General features: G+C 39.2%; 1 protein-coding gene across 8 annotated transcripts in view; it reads left to right on the forward strand.

Annotated features, from left to right (window-relative positions):
- The window catches only part of LOC125458195 (rap guanine nucleotide exchange factor 6-like), a 345,812-nt gene that overhangs the window by 284,832 nt on the left and 42,417 nt on the right, over window positions 1-18,563 (forward strand). For all 8 annotated transcript variants that reach the window (XM_048543196.2, XM_048543198.2, XM_048543203.2 and 5 more), the window contains 4 exons: window positions 4,198-4,438; window positions 4,997-5,380; window positions 13,289-13,500; window positions 15,364-15,487. In XM_048543196.2, coding sequence (XP_048399153.2) covers window positions 4,198-4,438; window positions 4,997-5,380; window positions 13,289-13,500; window positions 15,364-15,487 — 961 coding nt within the window. The remainder of the gene's footprint in view (window positions 1-4,197; window positions 4,439-4,996; window positions 5,381-13,288; window positions 13,501-15,363; window positions 15,488-18,563) is intronic.

The following is an 18,563-nucleotide window of genomic DNA, read 5'->3' on the forward strand; positions in this document are numbered from 1 at the left end:
CATGCCTGGATACTAATTTCTTGTCATCTGTGTACTAGAACACCTAAATCCTTCTGCACCTTGGAATTCCTCAATAATTTTCTAGTCAGTACTCTGCATTTCGTCTTCCTACCAAATTAAACAACTATTCATTTTCCCACGTTATACTCCCATCTGGAAGAATTTTGCCCACTCACTCAACCTATTATCTGTCTCCAGCCTCCTTATTTATAGTGTAAAGAGTATATCTGTTTACTTATAGACAACACAATGTGGAGCTGGAGGAACACGGCACACCAGGCAACATCAGAGGAGCAGCAAAATTGACGTTTCGGGTTGGGATCCTTCTTTAGAAATGGGGAGGAGGAAGGAGCTCAGAAATAATTTTTTTCCTAGAATCCATACAGTGTGGAAACAGGCCCTTCGGCCCAACCAGTCCACGCCGAACCTCAACATCCCACCCAGGCCCATCCCTCTATAATCCTACCTAGCATATACGTCACTAAACATTATGGGCTATTTAGCATGGCCAATTCACCTTACTCGCACATCTTTGGACTGCGCGAGGAAACCCGCGCAGACAGGGGGAGAATGTGCAAACTCCACACAGAAGTTGCCTGAGGGTGGAATCAAACCCAGTTCCTGGCGTTGTGAGGCCGCAGCGCTAACAGCTGTCTACCGTATTTAAAAAAAAAAAGAGAAGGGGTGGGGTTGGGGAAGGTAGGTGGGATAGTGATAGGTGAATGCAAGTAGAAAGTTGTGGGGATTGGTGAGGCAGATAGGTGGGAGAGAAGATGGGAGGTTGTGTCAGGTTAAGAAGGCGGGGATGAGGGAGGGTTTCCCATGGGATGAGGCTGGGGTTGGGGAGATGTTAAAACTAGTGAAATCCATGTTTAGGCCATTGGGCTGTAGGCTCTTGAGGCAGAATATGAGGTGCTGCTCCTCCAGACATCATTATGACACTGGAGGAGGCCCAGGGTGGACATGTCACCCAGGGAGTGGGAGGAGGAGTTAAATGGCTCATGTCGTTTCTCATGGGCAGATCACAGATGCTGTACGAAACAGTCTCAGTCTCTGCTTGGTCTCAGTCTCTGCTTTGTATGCGACACCAACAAAACCTTCCTCAGGAATCTCTGAACAAGCACCTCTGTTCCTCAGAATTTCTTTGTTCCTGCTATTCATTTTGTTCTCTCTTGTTACTTTTCCCAAAGTACATCACCTCATACTTATCAGGATGAAGTTCCATCTGTCACTAATCTGCACAAAATGTCTATATTCTCTGCTAACCTAAGACTTACTTCCTCACTATCAACAGCCTGGCCAGTCTTCGTGTCATTTGCAAACTTGTTTATCATCCACACACACGTTCTTATGTTTATTGTTTATATCCAATATGACCAACAATAAGGGACCCAGCACACATTCCTGTAGTACACCACTGAATACTATTCTCCTGTCTCACAAGCAGCCTTTACACTATCTCTGTCTGTCTCCTACCTCTGAGCCAACTTTGGGTCCAACTTGTCAAGTTACTTTGGTTCCCATGTGCTTTTCCCTTCTTTACCAGTCTTACTGAAACACTGTTACAGGGTTCTCGGTTTTCTCCCTCCATCCATAATACCACTTTTTTTGTGTACTTTTAAGAAATATTTCTTTTTTGCAACTCTGGCAGTAATAAAGCTTGATTTCCTGTGCTACCCAAGCAAGGTCTGACAGTAGCTTAGATTGGTACCATTTACCCAAGTAAGTCATTGGATTGATTTCTCTCTTATATTAAACCATCTTATACTATTTGCTTACCTTGAAAAGTCATAGTTCAGAGTGGACAAGTAAGAGTATTATCACATGTCATTTGATGTATCTATTACATCATGCAGATAGTTAGAAACATCAACATTTTGAACAAATTTGCGAGTGATTTGTGCTTTCTTCTATCTTTGATTTTTTTTTGTCTGTACTATTGCACACCTGTACATAGCAAGCAAAGCTGGTGAATGATTTCGTGGATGGTGATACCTCTGTACTATCTCATTCAAATTAACTTGCTTCATGTGTTTACATGACTGGGGGGCACCAACAGGTAACATACAATGAAGGCAAACTCTTTCCTCACCCATTGTGTTTCAGGCAATGTTTGCTAGCTGTTCGGTGTCGATGGGAATTCTGGACAATATCTTTCTTCCCTCTCTTGCTTTTAGCTGTTCCCACCCATTCCACCCCCATCCCTGCTGACAACTGAAACAAGATCTGTTAACTTGCCATACTCTACAGATTAGTTTGATTCAAAGAAAATTACAGCACAGGAACAGGCCCTTTGGCCCTCCAAGTCTGCGCCGATCGAGATCCTCTGTCTAACCTGCCATCTATTTCCGAAGGGTCTGTGTCCATTTGCTCCCTGCCCATCCATGTATCTGTCCAAATATATCTTAAAAGACGCTAACGTGTCTGCGTCTACCAGCTCCGCTGGCAACGTGTTCCAGGCGCCCACCACCCTCTGTGTAAAGAACTTGCCACATATATCTCCCTTAAACTTTTCTCCTCTCACTTTGAACTCATGACCCCTTGTAATTGAGTCCCCCACTCTGGGGGCGGAAAAAGCTTCTTGCTATCTACCCTATCTATACCCCTCATGATTTTGTAGACCTCAACCTCCGTCTTTCTAATGAAAATAATCCTAAGCTTCTCAACCTCTCTTCATAGCTAGCACCCTCCATACCAGGCAACATCCTGGTGAACCTCCTTTGCACACTCTCCAAAGCATCTACATCCTTTTGGTAATGTGGCGACCAGAAATGTACACAGTACTCCAAATGTGGCCGAACCAAAGTCCTATACAACTGCAACATGACCTGCCAACTCTTGTGCTCAATACCCTGTCCAATGAAGGAAAGCATGCCATATGCCTTCTTGACTACCCTATTGACCTGCATTGTTACCTTCAGGGAGCAATGGACCTGAACACCCAGATCTCTCTGTTCATCAGTTTTCCCTAGGACTTTTCCATTTACTGTATAGTTCACCCTTGAATTTGATCTTCCAAAATGTATCACCTCGCATTTGCCTGGATTGAACACCATCTGCCATTTATCTGCCCAATTCTCCAGTCCATCTATATTCTGCTGTAATCTCTGACAGTCCCATTCACTATCTACTACTCCACCAATCTTAGTGTCATCTGCAAACTTGCTGATCAGACCACCTACACCTTCCTCCAAATCATTTACATACATCACAAACAACAGTGGTCCCAGCACAGATCCCTGTGGAACACCACTGATTGCAGGTTTCCAATTTGAGAAACTCCCTTCTACTACTACTGTCTCCTGTTGCCTAGCCAGTTTTTTATCCGTCCAGCTAGCACACCCTGGACCCCATGTGACTTCACTTTCTCCATCAGCTTCTTATGGGGAACCTTATCAAACGCCTTACTGAAGTCCATGTATGTGACATCTACAGCCTTTCCCTCATCAATCAACTTTGTCACGTCCTCAAAGAATTCACTGGACCTACAGAATCATTGGCTATTCTTTGTATCGATAATTCTTGAAATTTATATTTTACATGTTAAAAGCAGTATAAAATTGTTAAATGAAAGCAAAATATTGCAGATGCTATAAATCTGAAGTAATGAAAAGAGAGAAAATGCGAGGAAAAACTCAGCAGGCATGGCACTGCGTGTGGAAAGAGAAACAGTTAACATTTCAAGTTCGATATTGCTTTTTCTTTGGAACATTTCATTTCTGAAGAAGTGTCATATTGGACTTAAAGCAGCAACTACTTCTGTCACCAGAGATGCTGCCAGATATGCTAAGTTTCTCCAGCATTTTCTGTTTTTATTATGTAAAACTGTTACACAGCTTGTGATGGTTTTTAATACATGGTCTTTTTTATTTTCACTCTGGTGACATTTTACAACAGATGTGATTGTTCCCTGAGTAATGCTGACCCACCAATGAATGAATCCACGTTAGTTTTGTTATTTGTATTCCAAAAACCGTTTTGACTGTTCTGTTTAAGTAAGTATGCAGAATAACAGTGAATGTTTTGCTGGAAAAGCCAGGATCTCGCCCTTGTTTTGTCATTCAATAGGTGAGATCTTAGGTGTATTTATTTGTTTGGAGAGAATGTATTCTGCATAAGGTAGATGTTTGATGTGAGATATTGGCAAGACAATGCAGATTGTGAATATATATTTGTAATTGACTTTTTCATTAACAGACATACCAGATCAAGTCATCCGAGTCTTTAAAGCCGATCAGCAAAGTTGTTACATCATCATCAGCAAAGATACAACTGCAAAAGAAGTTGTTGCCCATTCTGTCCATGAATTTGGACTGGCTGCACCACCTGAAACTTACTCACTCTGTGAGGTTTCTATAAGCCCTGAAGGTGTCATCAAGCAAAGGAGACTGCCTGATCAATTATCTAAACTGGCTGATCGAATCCAACTGAATGGCAGGTCAGAAATGCATAGTCTGTTACAAGCTGAACAGCTTTTCCTTTTAATCTTCTGGTTATGTAAGATTTTGCAAGACAAATTTATAGACTTCCTCCAAGAGTGATAACTTTCTAAGTATTTTGATCTTTACTGTGGAACGTATTGGAATCCAAATGCTATTTTGTATCCATCCATATTTTAGTGTATTATTTATAGAAATTCAGATCTATTACATCCAAACTGTTTTAATCACTTCTGGGACTTCTGGCTTCAAGCATTCCTTTATGTTTGTGGAACAGTTTCATTTTATAATCTAGAAAATCTCGTAACCAAAAATATAATGAAGAATTGCCATTTCCAGGCAGTTGACCAATACCTGTGGAAACTTTTAAAATTTGAGTCAGCAAAGAACACCTAGAATTAAAGGATGAGGGAGATGGAAGAAACGTGATATGCACATTTGGAAACAGATTCTGTTTTGAAAGCTATATGAGAGCAATTATGGATTATGTTGAACAAGTGCTGTAAAATGTCTGTGCATTTCAAAGCAATATAACTTACATTTATCTTGTTGCTCAGATACTATCTGAAGAATAATATGGAAACAGAAACTCTTTGCTCAGATGAAGATGCGCAGGAATTATTAAGGGAAAGCCAAATATGTCTGCTGCAACTCAGCACCATTGAGGTAGCAACTCAACTATCAATGCGTGACTTTGAATTGTTCCGTAACATTGAACCAACTGAATATATAGATGACCTGTTCAGAAGAGAGTCAAAAACAGGAAACGTACATCTCAAGCAATTTGAGGATATTATCAATCAGGAAACATTCTGGGTTGCCACTGAGATTTTGAAGGAAACTGTTCAGTGGAAAAGGGTGAAGATAATTAAACATTTCATCAAAATTGCCCTCCACTGCAGAGAATGCAAGAACTTCAATTCCATGTTTGCAATCATCAGGTATGAACTGAGTGCGTTTGTTGGTTTAATGGCTAATCTGGTATTATTTGGCATTGTCACGTGTCAGCCTAAAGTATCCTATTATGTGAAATGTTAACTGAACTAGCCAAAATATAGTCCTTGTACAGGATGAGCCATTTTCTCTTTCAATGCATCAGAAATAATGGGAACTGCAGATGCTGGAGAATCCGAGATAACCAAGTGTAGAGCTGGATGAACACAGCAGGCCAAGCAGCATCTTAGACGCACTGAAGGGTCTACTTTTGTGAGCCTAAGATGCTGCTTGGCCTCCTGTGTTTATCCAACTGTACACTTTGGCTACATTGAAAGATAAAACATTTTAGTGAATTCAGTAAACCAAAAGCTTCGTTTTATGCTACTTCCCCCATTACTATTTAGCTTTCATTGAACTAATGAGATTGATCATAAAAGAAAATCTCCATTTTAAATTGTGGTTCATAGAACAATACATTTATTGTCTATTTTATATTTTAATGTGACAATGTTATTAATAAGCAAGAAGCAGTAGATTGTGTCTGACAGACTAAGGCTTTCAACTTCCCCTTAGCAACAAACCTTAATCTTCTTCAACAACCTCCTATTCAAATGGTCTGATATTTGATCACCACGCAGCCTGTTTGCAGCCTTTTCAGTTGTCAAGTTAGTACAATTATTTTGTTGAATTGAGTAGTTTAATGTTGTGACATGCATTCATAATAGCTAGCAAGTGGGATTATAATTCTAATTTATTGTGATTTGGACACTTACCAGGGACTTCATCCATACGTTTAGTAGAGTGAATCTTGAGGTTAAAGGTGTTAGACGACTTAAACTGCAGTCACCGGAAAGAAAGAAGGGCTGCTTGAGAAGGATGCTTCATCCATGGCTAAATAAGTTGACACTAGTATCAAACTGAAAGAAAAACTGTACATATCTGCAGGAGTACATGTTAGGTCACAAGATGCATGAGTTTTTGATAAGCAGCAAAGAATAAGTCAAATAAAAAAAGTGAGACAGAATGAGAGAGACAAAGTGTGGAGCTGGATGAACACAGCAGGCCAAGCAGCATCTTAGGAGCACAAAAGCTGACATTTCGGGCCTAGATCCTTAACAGCTGGCTAGTAATATAAAAGGAGATAGTTTAAAAATAAATTCAAGGAGTATTTAACTGGAAAGTACAATTAAAACTAGCATTGGTCCTCTAGAGAGAGTGTCTCGGAAATTGATGCGGAAGATTATGATTAAGTTGTTACTTAGGGTAAAGTTGGAAAGGAAATGACAAATGTATTGAACAGGAATTTAATAGCTGTCTTCGCTGTACAGAACTTAGAAAACTTTCAAAGATCCTTGTAAATCAAGAGGTAAAAGGAAGGAAGGAACTTAAATGAAATCATCAATCTAAGGAAAAGTGCTCGGAAAAATATTAGACCTAAATCCTGATAACTCAGACTTTATCGTTGAATCCTAGAGAAAGTTGCTGCAGAGATAATAGCTGGATTGGATATGTTCTTCCAGAATTCCTTAGATTCTGGAAGTGTCACAGCCAATTGGAAAATAGCTCATGATTTAATGATACCTTTTCTTAATGCTTTTCGTAACACCTTTATTCAAGAAAGGAAAGAAACAGGAAACTGTAGGCCCGTTATCCTAATATCTAGCATATAAAAATTGCTAGAATCCTTTACTAAGAATAATGATGAAAATCGTAACACGAATGGGCAAAGTTGACATGATTTTGTGAAAGAGAAATTGTGATTAATTTATTAAGAAAAAATAATCTGCCGTTAGGCTAACTTGCCTATGGTTTCCTGCTTTTGGTCTTCCTTGTTTCTTGAATAGAGATGACACGTGAAGCTTTACAATCCACTGGAACTTTTCTCAAATTTAGGGAATTTTGGGAGATTACAAACAATACATCCACTACCTCTGCAGACACTTCTTTTAAAACCCTGTGATACAGGACCAGGGATCTTGTTAGCCTTTTGTGTCATTAGTTTCCCTAGTATTTATTCTCTACTGACTGTGTCAGTTTTTCAATCCCCATCCTTGCCCCATGTTTTTCTGCTGTTCTTGGAATGAGTTTTATGTTTTCTGCTGTGAAGGTAGATGCAGAATATTTGTTCAAAGCCTCTGCTATTTCCCTACCCAGTTATTAATTCCCTAGTCTCATCCTCTTACTTTAGCTTCTCTTTCTATTCTCATAGAAGCTTTTAATGTTTGTATACTGCCAGCTGTTTTCTTTCTTCATAAACCAATTTCTCCTTTAATTTCCAGAAGTTTTTGAATCTTCTAGCCTACCACAGCTTTTCTTTTAACTTCCCATGGATAGATTCATTCTTCTCAATATTCTTTGTTGGGAGTAATGCAATATCTCTTTTAAATGTTCACTGCTTAGTTGTTCTACAGTCTTAGTTTTCATAGTCTTATTTTCTCATCTACTTCAGTCAAATCTGTTTTTGTCACCTTACATAAAGACAATTACAAGGGTAAGGCTCCAGTTACAGAACCGCATTTCTCATCCTCAAACTATATGTGAAATTCTGACACGTTATTATCATTCAAGAAGACCATTTTACTATGTCACTTTTAAATAACCATGTTCCATTGCACCCTATCAGGTCTAAAGTATTGTTCTAAGAAAATGTTTGGAACAGATTGAAATGGAATCCTAACTTACAGACAATACCCCATGCATGACTGTCACTGCCCCTGAGTATATCCTGTTGCATGAGCAGGACAGTACCGATAGAGATGGCTGCACAATAGGTTAGGAAGACATTGCCATGTGAGTCCTCAGTATCAGCCTGGACACCACAACTTATTGTCGGCAAGGAAATCTCCTGATAATCATGTACTTCACGGCATATCTGTGCAGAGACGCCCACCCCGCACTCCCAGCCTCACTCCACTTTACTCTATTAGCTTCACATCAAGGATACCTTACATTGCATTGTGGTTCACTGTCACTGTGCTAAATGAGACAATGTTTGAATAGATATAGCAATTCAAAGCTGGACATCCATGAGGCACTGTGGCCCATTAGCAGTAACTGAATTGTACTGCAACATAACTTGCAACCTCACAGCTCGGCATTTCTCCCATTCTACCATGACCGTCAAATCAGGGAACCAATATAGATTGAGTGAAGATTGCACGAGGGTGTGCTGGGAGCAGCATTAGACATAAGGTGTCAACCTAGTGAAACTATGAAACAGAACTGCTTGCATGCCAGATAGCATAAGTAGCTACTGACAGATGGAGCTAACCAATTCCACAACCTGTGGATTAGCTCTTAAGCTCTGCAGTCCGACTGCATCGAATCATGAATGGTAGTGAACAACTAAATAATTCATTGGAGGAGAAAGCTTCACATATATCCCCATCCTCAATAATGGGAGAGTCCTGCACGTAATTGCTAAAGGTAAGGCTGGAATATTTCCAACAACCTTCATCCAGAAGTACCAAGTTGATGATCTGTCTTGAAGTCCTCCGTAGATCCCCAGTATCACAGCCAATAATCTCCAAACAATTTTCTCTACATGATATTGAAGAACAGTTAGGGATACTGCAAAGGCTGCAGGCTTGGTTAGATGGAGCAGTAGCACAAAAGACGTGCTCCAAAACTTGCTATGCCCCAAGTCAAGCTGTTCCAAACTACAACCCTGGCATCTACCTAATAATGTGGAAAATTACTCAGGTACATCCTACACACACATAGGACAAATCCAACCTGGCCAATTAGTGCCTGATCAGTCTTCTCTTGCTGATCACGTGGAAACAAATTCTGCTTCACATCTGTTTTAAATGAGCAACCCTTCATTTGTCATCAGACACTGCCCCCATTGCATACGTTTCAATAAAAGGAAACATCCTCTCCCATTTCCTTTGTCAGTACACCTCAGGATCTTTGTGGCTGGTCTCATCCCTTTGGGACCCTCCCACCCACATGCCCATCCTTGGTATGGCTCTCAGGAGTTTCCTTCAGGCCGTACAGAGATCTTTTTAGGGCTCTTTCTCCCCTACCCTTGGTGAGGATTCTTGAATTTTCCCTCCCTGCATTGCAGGGCCCCTTGACTTTATCTTTGCAGACATTCTCTCCTCTCACCTTTGCAACCTCTCCAATTCTTGCATTCTGTCTTTGCAGACCACCTTTTTGTCACCCCTCACCTCTTTCCAACACCCCTCCTTTTTATATTGTAGCTTTTTTGCAGCCCCCAGACCACTTTGCTGCTGCTCTCTCCTTCTAACAGCATTGCCTTCTCCAGCCTCATGGCCCAGCAGTATTGTTCGCTGTTGTCACTTGCTTTCTCACAGCTCTTTCCATCACAGGATTACATTTGATTTATTTATTTATTGTCAGCTGTATTTTGTTACAATAAAAAGTGTTGTATAGTGTTGCCACTCTCCAGTGCCATCTTAAAACACACAAAAAAACTAAAACACTGAATTTGAAGGCAGAAAAATTTAAAAAAACATTTGATTGTATAGTCTTTCTTGTTAAGTGCTCAGCCATGGTACAGATGGCCAGGCATAAGTCTCCTGAGCTGTCACTGCTGGAACGAAAGTTGCCACTCTTCACCTCCACTGAGAGGCGCGCTCTGCCTCGCGCGCTCTGCCTCGCGTCCTCAACAATGCAGAAGCCACTGATGCCAGTTAGCAGCAAATGCAAGAGCAGAGTCAGCTTCTGTTTCTAAGATTTTAGAATACCCAGCAGGGTAATGAAATGTCTGTGGAACAATGAACCAGCTCGTCTAGTCAACCAACCACATCACCTTCTGGTTGAAGGAGTGTCTCCTTACTTATTCTGTCCATTCCATTTACAGAATAAACTTTACTCTGGTTACCCATGATTAAGTTTTCTTGAGCGATTTGAGGAGTTTTGGGGCCAAATTCTCACTTGCTCTCTGCTTTTGAATAGTTCAGTCATCGCTGTGGGCAAGCATATATGTATAGAGCTGTTGTTTGCTAACTGCATTATCTGGACCAGTGTGAGAGTACTAGGAAAAACATGATTGAGCTTAACTGTGGTGTCTTCATTTAAGAAAAACTAGTTTCTTTCTGATGGAACTGCAGGAAAAGTTAGTGTCAAAGAAATTAAGCTTCATTAGGGATAGCAAAGGTTGTTTTTAGCTCTAGTATGCTATAACAACATATTGTACTGTTGAATGTGCTTTGTTTCATAAGTTCCCATTTCTAAGTTGGTATTATAAAGATTTTGTCACATAAATTCCAGCTATTAATGTTTATAACTAGCTTATCAGTTACCAATTATTTCTGTTTAATGATGAAGTAAAATGTGTAAGCAGTATTTATTTACATCAATGTTCTGAATTAGTCTTGGTACAAATCATAAATAATGAATGCGTAACAGTAATTCTTTGTTACTTTATTAGGATTGAGACCTGTTAAGGTTTATAGATAATTATAAGTAGTGAGTCTTTCTCTTCTGTCATATTAGCAGTAAACCCTCTTCTTGCATTTAAAAATGTGTTGACAATCCCTGTATGTGTAACAAAGAAACAGTCATTTTGGAGAAGTATTTGTTTCCTATTCTGTGTAACTTTGTTGTTGAAGCAAACCCATAGAACGGATAACTAATTTATGTTATCGAGCAAATAATCCAAAGAACATGAGTTTGAATTCCCTAATGGAAAATTGAACTCAAAAGAAATCTGCAAAAAAGTTTTTTTTTGAATAAGTCACCATGTTGATATTTACTTGTTGCCACAACAACTAGAAATTGCATCTGGCAGCCTCTTGGAGAGAGAGATTCTAGGGAAGAATCATACCAGACCCAAAACATTAACTATGATTTATACCCCATGGATGCTGCCAGATCTACTGATCTTCATCAGCATTCTTTGTATTTGTCTCCAATTTTAAGCATTCACAAAATTTTCCTTTTATTGAACTTGCATCTTTAACATAGTAAGTGATTATTAAATGGAAATTAACAGTGGCTTACGTACGTGGCTATCAAAACATGAGGCTTGATCTAATGTATATTTTGAGGAGCATTTTAAAGGAGCTAAGAGAAAGACTGAGGTGTGGAGGTTCAGGGACGAATTTTCAGAGTTTATTACCCAGGCAACTGAAAGCACTGCATGCAATTGTGGAGTGACTAGCAACAAACGTGTGCAAGATGTCAGAGCTGGAGGAGTGCTGACTTTTTCTAGGTTTGTGAGCCGAACAGGGTTGCAGAGATTAGACCATGGAACATTTTAATAACTATGAGAATTTTAAGGTTGAGTAAGTGTAGGCTGGTGTAATTGTTGAACATGTCTTTGTGTAAGTGAAGACATGGGCAGCAGAAATTCCTATGAGTTCAAGTTTTGTTGAGTCTAGAAATAGAGAAGTCTGGAGGTAGAAGTAAAAACTCAACTGATTCACCAAAATTCTTTAGTTAACACTTTGCCTTGAAGGAAGGCTGTCTTCTTACCTGATCAGATGGCCAGTGCATTCTGATAACTCCTGTTAACTCCTTACTCCCTTCTGTCAAGGCGCAGTGACCCAGACAAATCAGGACAACTAAAGGTCTGCAAATGATACTCCAAGTAGCAATAATCAAGTTCAAAAATTACTGATTAACAAATATCTGGACTGAGACTAGTGTTAAAAGCACTATAATGTCATCATTATACAGACTGGCAAAAGATAGAAAGTGCTGTTCCACAAAGTTTGATGTTAGGGCTATTGTTCTTTATTTACATAAATGATTTCAATTTGAACTCTGGAATATGAAGTGTAGATTCATTATATGTAGACACTTCTAAATTGGAGGGTGCAATTAATACGAAGAAAAACAGTAAAAATTTAAGAATGATAACTTTCAAAAGGAGCAAATAAAATTCAACATAGGTATGTGACTGGCATCTTGGTAGGAAAGTTAAGGAGGCACATGCTCCTTGGAAAATGAATGTCTATTTAAGTGATCCCTGCAGAGGGCTCTGGGGTCCATATTCACAAGTTATTAAGATTAGGTTAATAAGGCTAACAAAATATAACAAGGTACTGGGGGTTATTTCTGTAAGGATGGATTGAAAAGCTGAGAGGTTAATTTAAGCTTATAGTCTAACCAAAATTTGATACGGTTAAATGCTGACAGTAAGTATTGGCCCCCATAATACAATAATGATATAGAGGCACTGGAAAGCACTAATTTTGGATGGTGATTGATTGGGACTTCAAAACAATGAAAGGATTTATTAGTGTGAACGCAAGATCTTTTCGCTTCTTGGTAAGATGCCGAAGTCCTATAGGGGACGAGAAGACATAAACGTAAGGCCTTTACTGAGCGATCCATTGGATTTCAGAAGAAACTTCTTTATTCAGACTTTGAATAGAATGTAGAATTCTCTACCACTGGGCATAGTTGAAGTGATTAACAGGATGCATTTAAAGGAAATCTAGACAAACACGAGGAAGAAAGGAGTAGAAGAATGAATTGAAGGGGTTAAATGAAGAAAGGTTTAAGTGCAAGGGAAACACACTAAGCCAAAGATCTGAGATCACAAAGTGTAGAGCTGGATGAACACAGCAGGCCAAGCAGCATCTTAGGAGCACAAAAGCTGACGTTTTGGGCCTAGACCCTTCATCAGACCCTTTTTCTGATGAACGGTCTAGGCTCGAAACGTCAGCTTTTGTGCTCCTAAGATGCTGCTTGGCCTGCTGTGTTCATCCAGCTCCACACTTTGTTATCTCGGATTCTCCAGCATCTGCAGTTCCCGTTATCTGTAGCCAAAAATGTGTCTCTGTTGTAAATACTTTGTGATAAAATTAAGTCAAAATCTTTCAGCAATATAATCAATCTTAAATATGCCATTATTGGAATTAACTGAATGCACAAAATGTGATTGTTGTCGGATATAAGCATTACAAGTATGCCATTGAAAGTTTTATCTGTTTCAGTGGGCTAAATCTTGCACCAGTTGCACGCCTGAGAAGCACTTGGGAAAAACTGCCAAGCAAGTATGAGAAGCTACTCCGGGACCTTCAAGATCTCTTTGATCCTTCGAGAAACATGGCAAAATATAGAAATGTTCTTAGTAGCCAGAGTCTACAGCCTCCCATCATTCCACTGTTCCCAGTAGTCAAAAAAGATCTCACTTTCCTGCACGAAGGTATTCCATTTTTATAGTACAAGATGCTCATGCAATAATTTAGAGAACGCAGTGGCTGTTTATTAAGTGTTCAATTCTCACAGCCGTATCACCAATCTTGGTGGTCATTGTTTGGAACTCCCATTACTCTCAGGGTAATAATAAGACTACTGGCCAAGTATTTATTTTGGCACGTGTTGCTTTAGTCAGTGAAGAAAACGCTAGGTTCCGAGACATAGTTCTGTAATTTTGTAAATGAACTGAACAATTGCATGAATAGCACAGTGGGTGTGCACATTTAAATCTGTTGTATAGCCTTTTAATATGTGACATGCATCAAAATATGTTCCATTTTTAAGCAAACTGAGCAGTTGACAGTCTTAGTAGGTAACCCTTAAGCTTTTATTTGTGTCAGCTGTATAGATTTTGGATTGTTAAATAGAATGAAGGTTAATCTGATCGTCACAATTTGTTAGCGGTATGTCTGAAAACCAAAAAGACATTAAAAATAGGTCTTTTCAGATGTAGACCCAAACGGATCGATAGACACAGTGTTCAGGCCCTTTAGAAAAAAAAACTTGGCTTGACCTGAACAGACTTAACTGGACCGTAATTTGATTTTTTTTATTCCCCAAAGGGCCAAACTCAGCATGTCTACACGTCCATTCTAGCCCATTGGAAAGAAACTTCACATTTGGGTCCATTAAGATTTAAGTGAATTTATTTTCCAAAGTGCTTGAACAGACTACAGTGGATCCAAAAACTTTAGAACTTGGTTCAAAATAGATTTTGTTCGTGAGAATTGGTTTTGTCCTTCAGAACCAAGTTCTGAAGAAGGGTTATACCAGACTCGAAACATTAACTCTGTTTCTCTCACCGGAGGTGTTGCCCAGCATGCTGAATTTCTCCAGCATTCTCTTTGTTTCAGATTTTCAGTATCCACAGTATTTCGCTTTTCTTTAAGAGCAGGATGTGCCTTACTGATGGTTCATTAACTGCTCGTAATTTTAAGATGATTGATTAAAGTTTAGTATGGAATTCTGTGTACCCACATTTTAACAATATGAGGAACATGTGGCAATAATGCCAGTTTAAAAACTTACTCTAGCTGTGAATCTCTTTCCAATGTAGCCAATATGATTAATCTGCAACTTTTAGCAATTGCACATTCACATCATTGCCTATGATAATTGCTGCTTTCTTTAACATTCATAACGCTGACTCTAAGGGCAGCCATTTCCTTAATATTTATGATAATGGATTCCGGCACTGTCATCACTTACGACATTCGCATCTGTGATCATGAGAATTACTAACTTTTTTATTGGTGTTGACCTTCGACCCTAAAAATATACTTGTGCATGAAAACTGGAGACAATGGCAAATGTATATTTTTCTTACTGTTAGTTGCAGCCAATAATATAAATTTTGTTGATTGCCTTTTCCTAATAACAGCCAGCCACATTTCCATCGTTTTCAGAAACTGCTCCTTGACTTGTTGGCTATATTTTTACATGAAACCTGATAGAAAATGTCACTGTGAAAATATAACTGCAGAGACTGAAGCTGATATGTTGAATACAGTGGTGCGATGCAACGAATTTGAATTTTTGTATAGAAACTCCACAATGTGAGAACAGGCAATTTGGTCCAACAAGTCCACACCAACCCTCCAAAGAGCATCACACCTAGACCATCCCCCTACTCCAATCCCTTTAACTTTGCATTTCCCACAGCTAATGCACCTAACCTATGCGACAATAGGGGTGCATTTGACACTGACAGCACTCACCTTTGACCACTGTTGTATTTTATGTATTCTGAGTAAAATTTTGAACGTTACCATTGAATACAATGTAATTTTTCAATGTGTTACTTTCTAAGGAAATGATTCCAAAGTTGAAGGTTTGGCAAACTTTGAGAAACTACGGATGATTGCAAAGGAGATTCGACATGTTGTCCGTATGACTTCTGTAAACATGGATCCTGCTGTAATGTTCAGAAATAGGTTAGTAATTGTCAAGAAAAGTGCTATCATCCGTACATAACTATCTTTGTTAGGAGAATTATGTTCAGTCGAAATCTGGAAGATGATTCCTGTTGCATAGTTAATTTTAACACCATCCTTTTGTTTACATATTCCTATAGTTGGTGCAGAACCTTTTAAATGCATGAAAGTGATTTGTTTTTATTTATTACACCTATTTTATTACCTATTCCTACTTGGCCTTGAATTGGGTGGCTTTCTAGGCTATTTCAGAGGGCAGAAAAAAGTTAACCACATTTCTATGGTCTGGAGCCACATGTGAACCAGACCAGTTAAAGACTATGTTTTAGGATCTATTAAAGTTATTTTTTTGTGTTGTTTAAGCATTAAGAAGGCATTTGGTATGCTTGCTGTTATTAATCATTGCATTGAGTATAGGAGTTGGGAGGTTGTGTTGTGGCTGTAGGACGTTGGTTAGGCCACTTTTGGAATACTACGTGCAATTTTGGCCTTCCTGCTATAGGAAGGATGTTGTGAAACTTGAAAAGTTTCAGAAAAGATTTACAAGATGTTGCTAGATTGGAGGGTTTGAGCTGTAAGGAGAGGTTGAATAGGCTGCGGCTATTTTCCCTGGAGCGTTGGAGGCCAAGGTGTGACCTTATTGAGGCTTATAAAATCATTAGCGGTACAGATAGGGTATATAGACAAGGTCTTTACCCTGGGATGGGGTAGTCCAAAACCAGAAGGCATAGGTTGAAGATGAGAGGGGAAAGATTTAAAAGGGAACTAAGGGGCAGCATTTTCACACAGAAGGTGGTGCACAAATGGAATGAGCCGCCAGTTGTTGGGGCTGATAAAATTACAACATTTAAAAGGTATCTGAATAACATGAAAGGATATGTGAATAGGAAGGGTTTAGAGAGGTATGGGACAAATGGTGGTAAATGGAACTAGATTAATTTAGGATGTCTGGTTGGAGCAGATGAGTTAGACAGAAGGGCCTGGTTCTGTGCTGTACAGCTCTGTGCTTTGCCAACAGACCCTTAATTGTCAGTTCAATGCCCATTAAATACTCAGATTTTCCCTCTTTTGCTCAATGATGCCAACAAGCTATTAATTCAATGTTTACAACATGCCTGCATTTAAAATGTACCTGCTGGTGAGAAGAGTATGTGATACTGAATGCGCATCATCCGGTTTGGGTTGCGGTTAACAGCGCACTTCTCGTGGAGGCACATGGACGCAGTTGAGAACTGGATTGGGCCTGTGGCCTACACTAATTATCTGAACTCAACCCAGACTATTCCCCAAACTACCACAGTCTAGCTCATTTTCTGAGCCATAACCCTGCAAGAGTCACTGTCTTTGTTTAGGGAAATTGGAAGCAAAACCAGTGGAACCTTCCAGTATGTAAATTAGGTGAAATTCACTGTCAACAATGGAAATGCCTGTGAATTGTTTATCTAGTTAGACAGTAAATTCACAGAGCATGAACTGTGTTGTTTAATCCTGCATAGGCAACCTGCTGTTGCTTCTTTGAACCTGATAACTCAAGTATTTGGGCTGATGCATTCAGACTTTAAATGTGAAGTCTCCTTATTAATTGATGAGAATTTAAAAATTCCTTTTGAACACAAACTTATTCAAGAGCCAGGCAACAGGTAAGATCAGAGAAAATAAACTATAATTGCTGCAGAGAAGTGCTCATAAGAGCCTGCTATTCAAAGCTTGAAACGCAGCACCTCCAATTTCAAAGCTAAACAGTAGAAAGGAAAATGAGCAGTAACGTTTTCTATTCTACTGTGCTTTATTTAATATTCTTTGATTAAGTAATGTGTGGAGTAAGCAACTTTAGTTCAATTGAATAATACAAATCTATAAGATAAATAGAAGGTAAAACAACCCCTTAATAATGTGTGCTATGAAGCATGTCACAATAGGATAACCTCTGTTCCGCTACTTTACAGCAAAGTAGTGGAACAAATTTCCTCAATTCAGAACAAATGAATATTCCATTTTGCACTACTGTTAATCAAATCTAAATAGAACAATACGATTTATAGGTCTGTTGTTTCTAACAAATTTTTTTTAACAAAACTATAACACTGCTGCAAGTGTGGAGTCTTTAGAGAAAGACATAGCAGTTGGTTGAAGGCTCCTTGTTCTTTGATTCTGCTATATTTTTCCTGGCAATGTAGGCCAGGTATTTCTGTTAGCCAGAGCTGCTGTTTCCAAATCCACCTGTAAAGTGCCTTTTCCTGTATCTATGCGTGACTGAAGTATGGAATGAGATGAACATTGCCATTTTCATTCATTTTGTGTCTTTGTGTTTGTTTCCTTATCAATTTTCTTTCCTTCCTTGACTGAAGGCATAGAATCTTTCCAAACTTCATTTCCACTCTGGCATTTTGAGTAAATGATGACTTAGCTGAGCAGCAGTCGAGATCTATGTTAATGCAGGATACTGGTGAGGAGTTAAAGTCTGAATTGGTTTGACTGCAATAGATATTTAATTAGTGTAGTGCATAATTAAGTTAATAGTCTCTGCTGATGCCTCACTACAATGTCATCAGCATGTGCTATTGAAAGAGAAACAAATCTGCTATATTCCAAAATGTTTATGAATCTAAGAATCCTAAAAGGCACGAATCATGGTCCTAATTCCATTAATAATGCAACACACTGGCCTTAAAGTTCTGAGAGGAAAACAGGAAATGCTAGAAACATTAAGCAGGTTGAGCAGCATCTACATGGGGAAGAAAGAAGTTTGGTTATGGAATATCTATCACATTCTCTTAATTTTGTGTCTAGGTGCTTTGCAACAGCTCCCCCCCCCCCCCCATGCACACGCGCACACAGTGCGCACCCACATGTACGTTCACACAAACACAGTACATGCACGCGCACACAGTGCACGCACGCACGCGGTACAAATGTCCTTAAAACATATATATTAAAAATTAGCACGTGGAATGTGTGCACTGTCACAGAGATGATGCAAACTTTGTATGGTCTTCAACAGCTGTCCTTCCTGAGTCAGGATGAAGTAGGCAAGCTTATTTCACACAACATCTGTTCATTACTAAATAATCTGAAG

Source organism: Stegostoma tigrinum, chromosome 13, assembly GCF_030684315.1.
Source record: "Stegostoma tigrinum isolate sSteTig4 chromosome 13, sSteTig4.hap1, whole genome shotgun sequence".
In the NCBI taxonomy this organism is placed as follows: domain Eukaryota; kingdom Metazoa; phylum Chordata; class Chondrichthyes; order Orectolobiformes; family Stegostomatidae; genus Stegostoma; species Stegostoma tigrinum.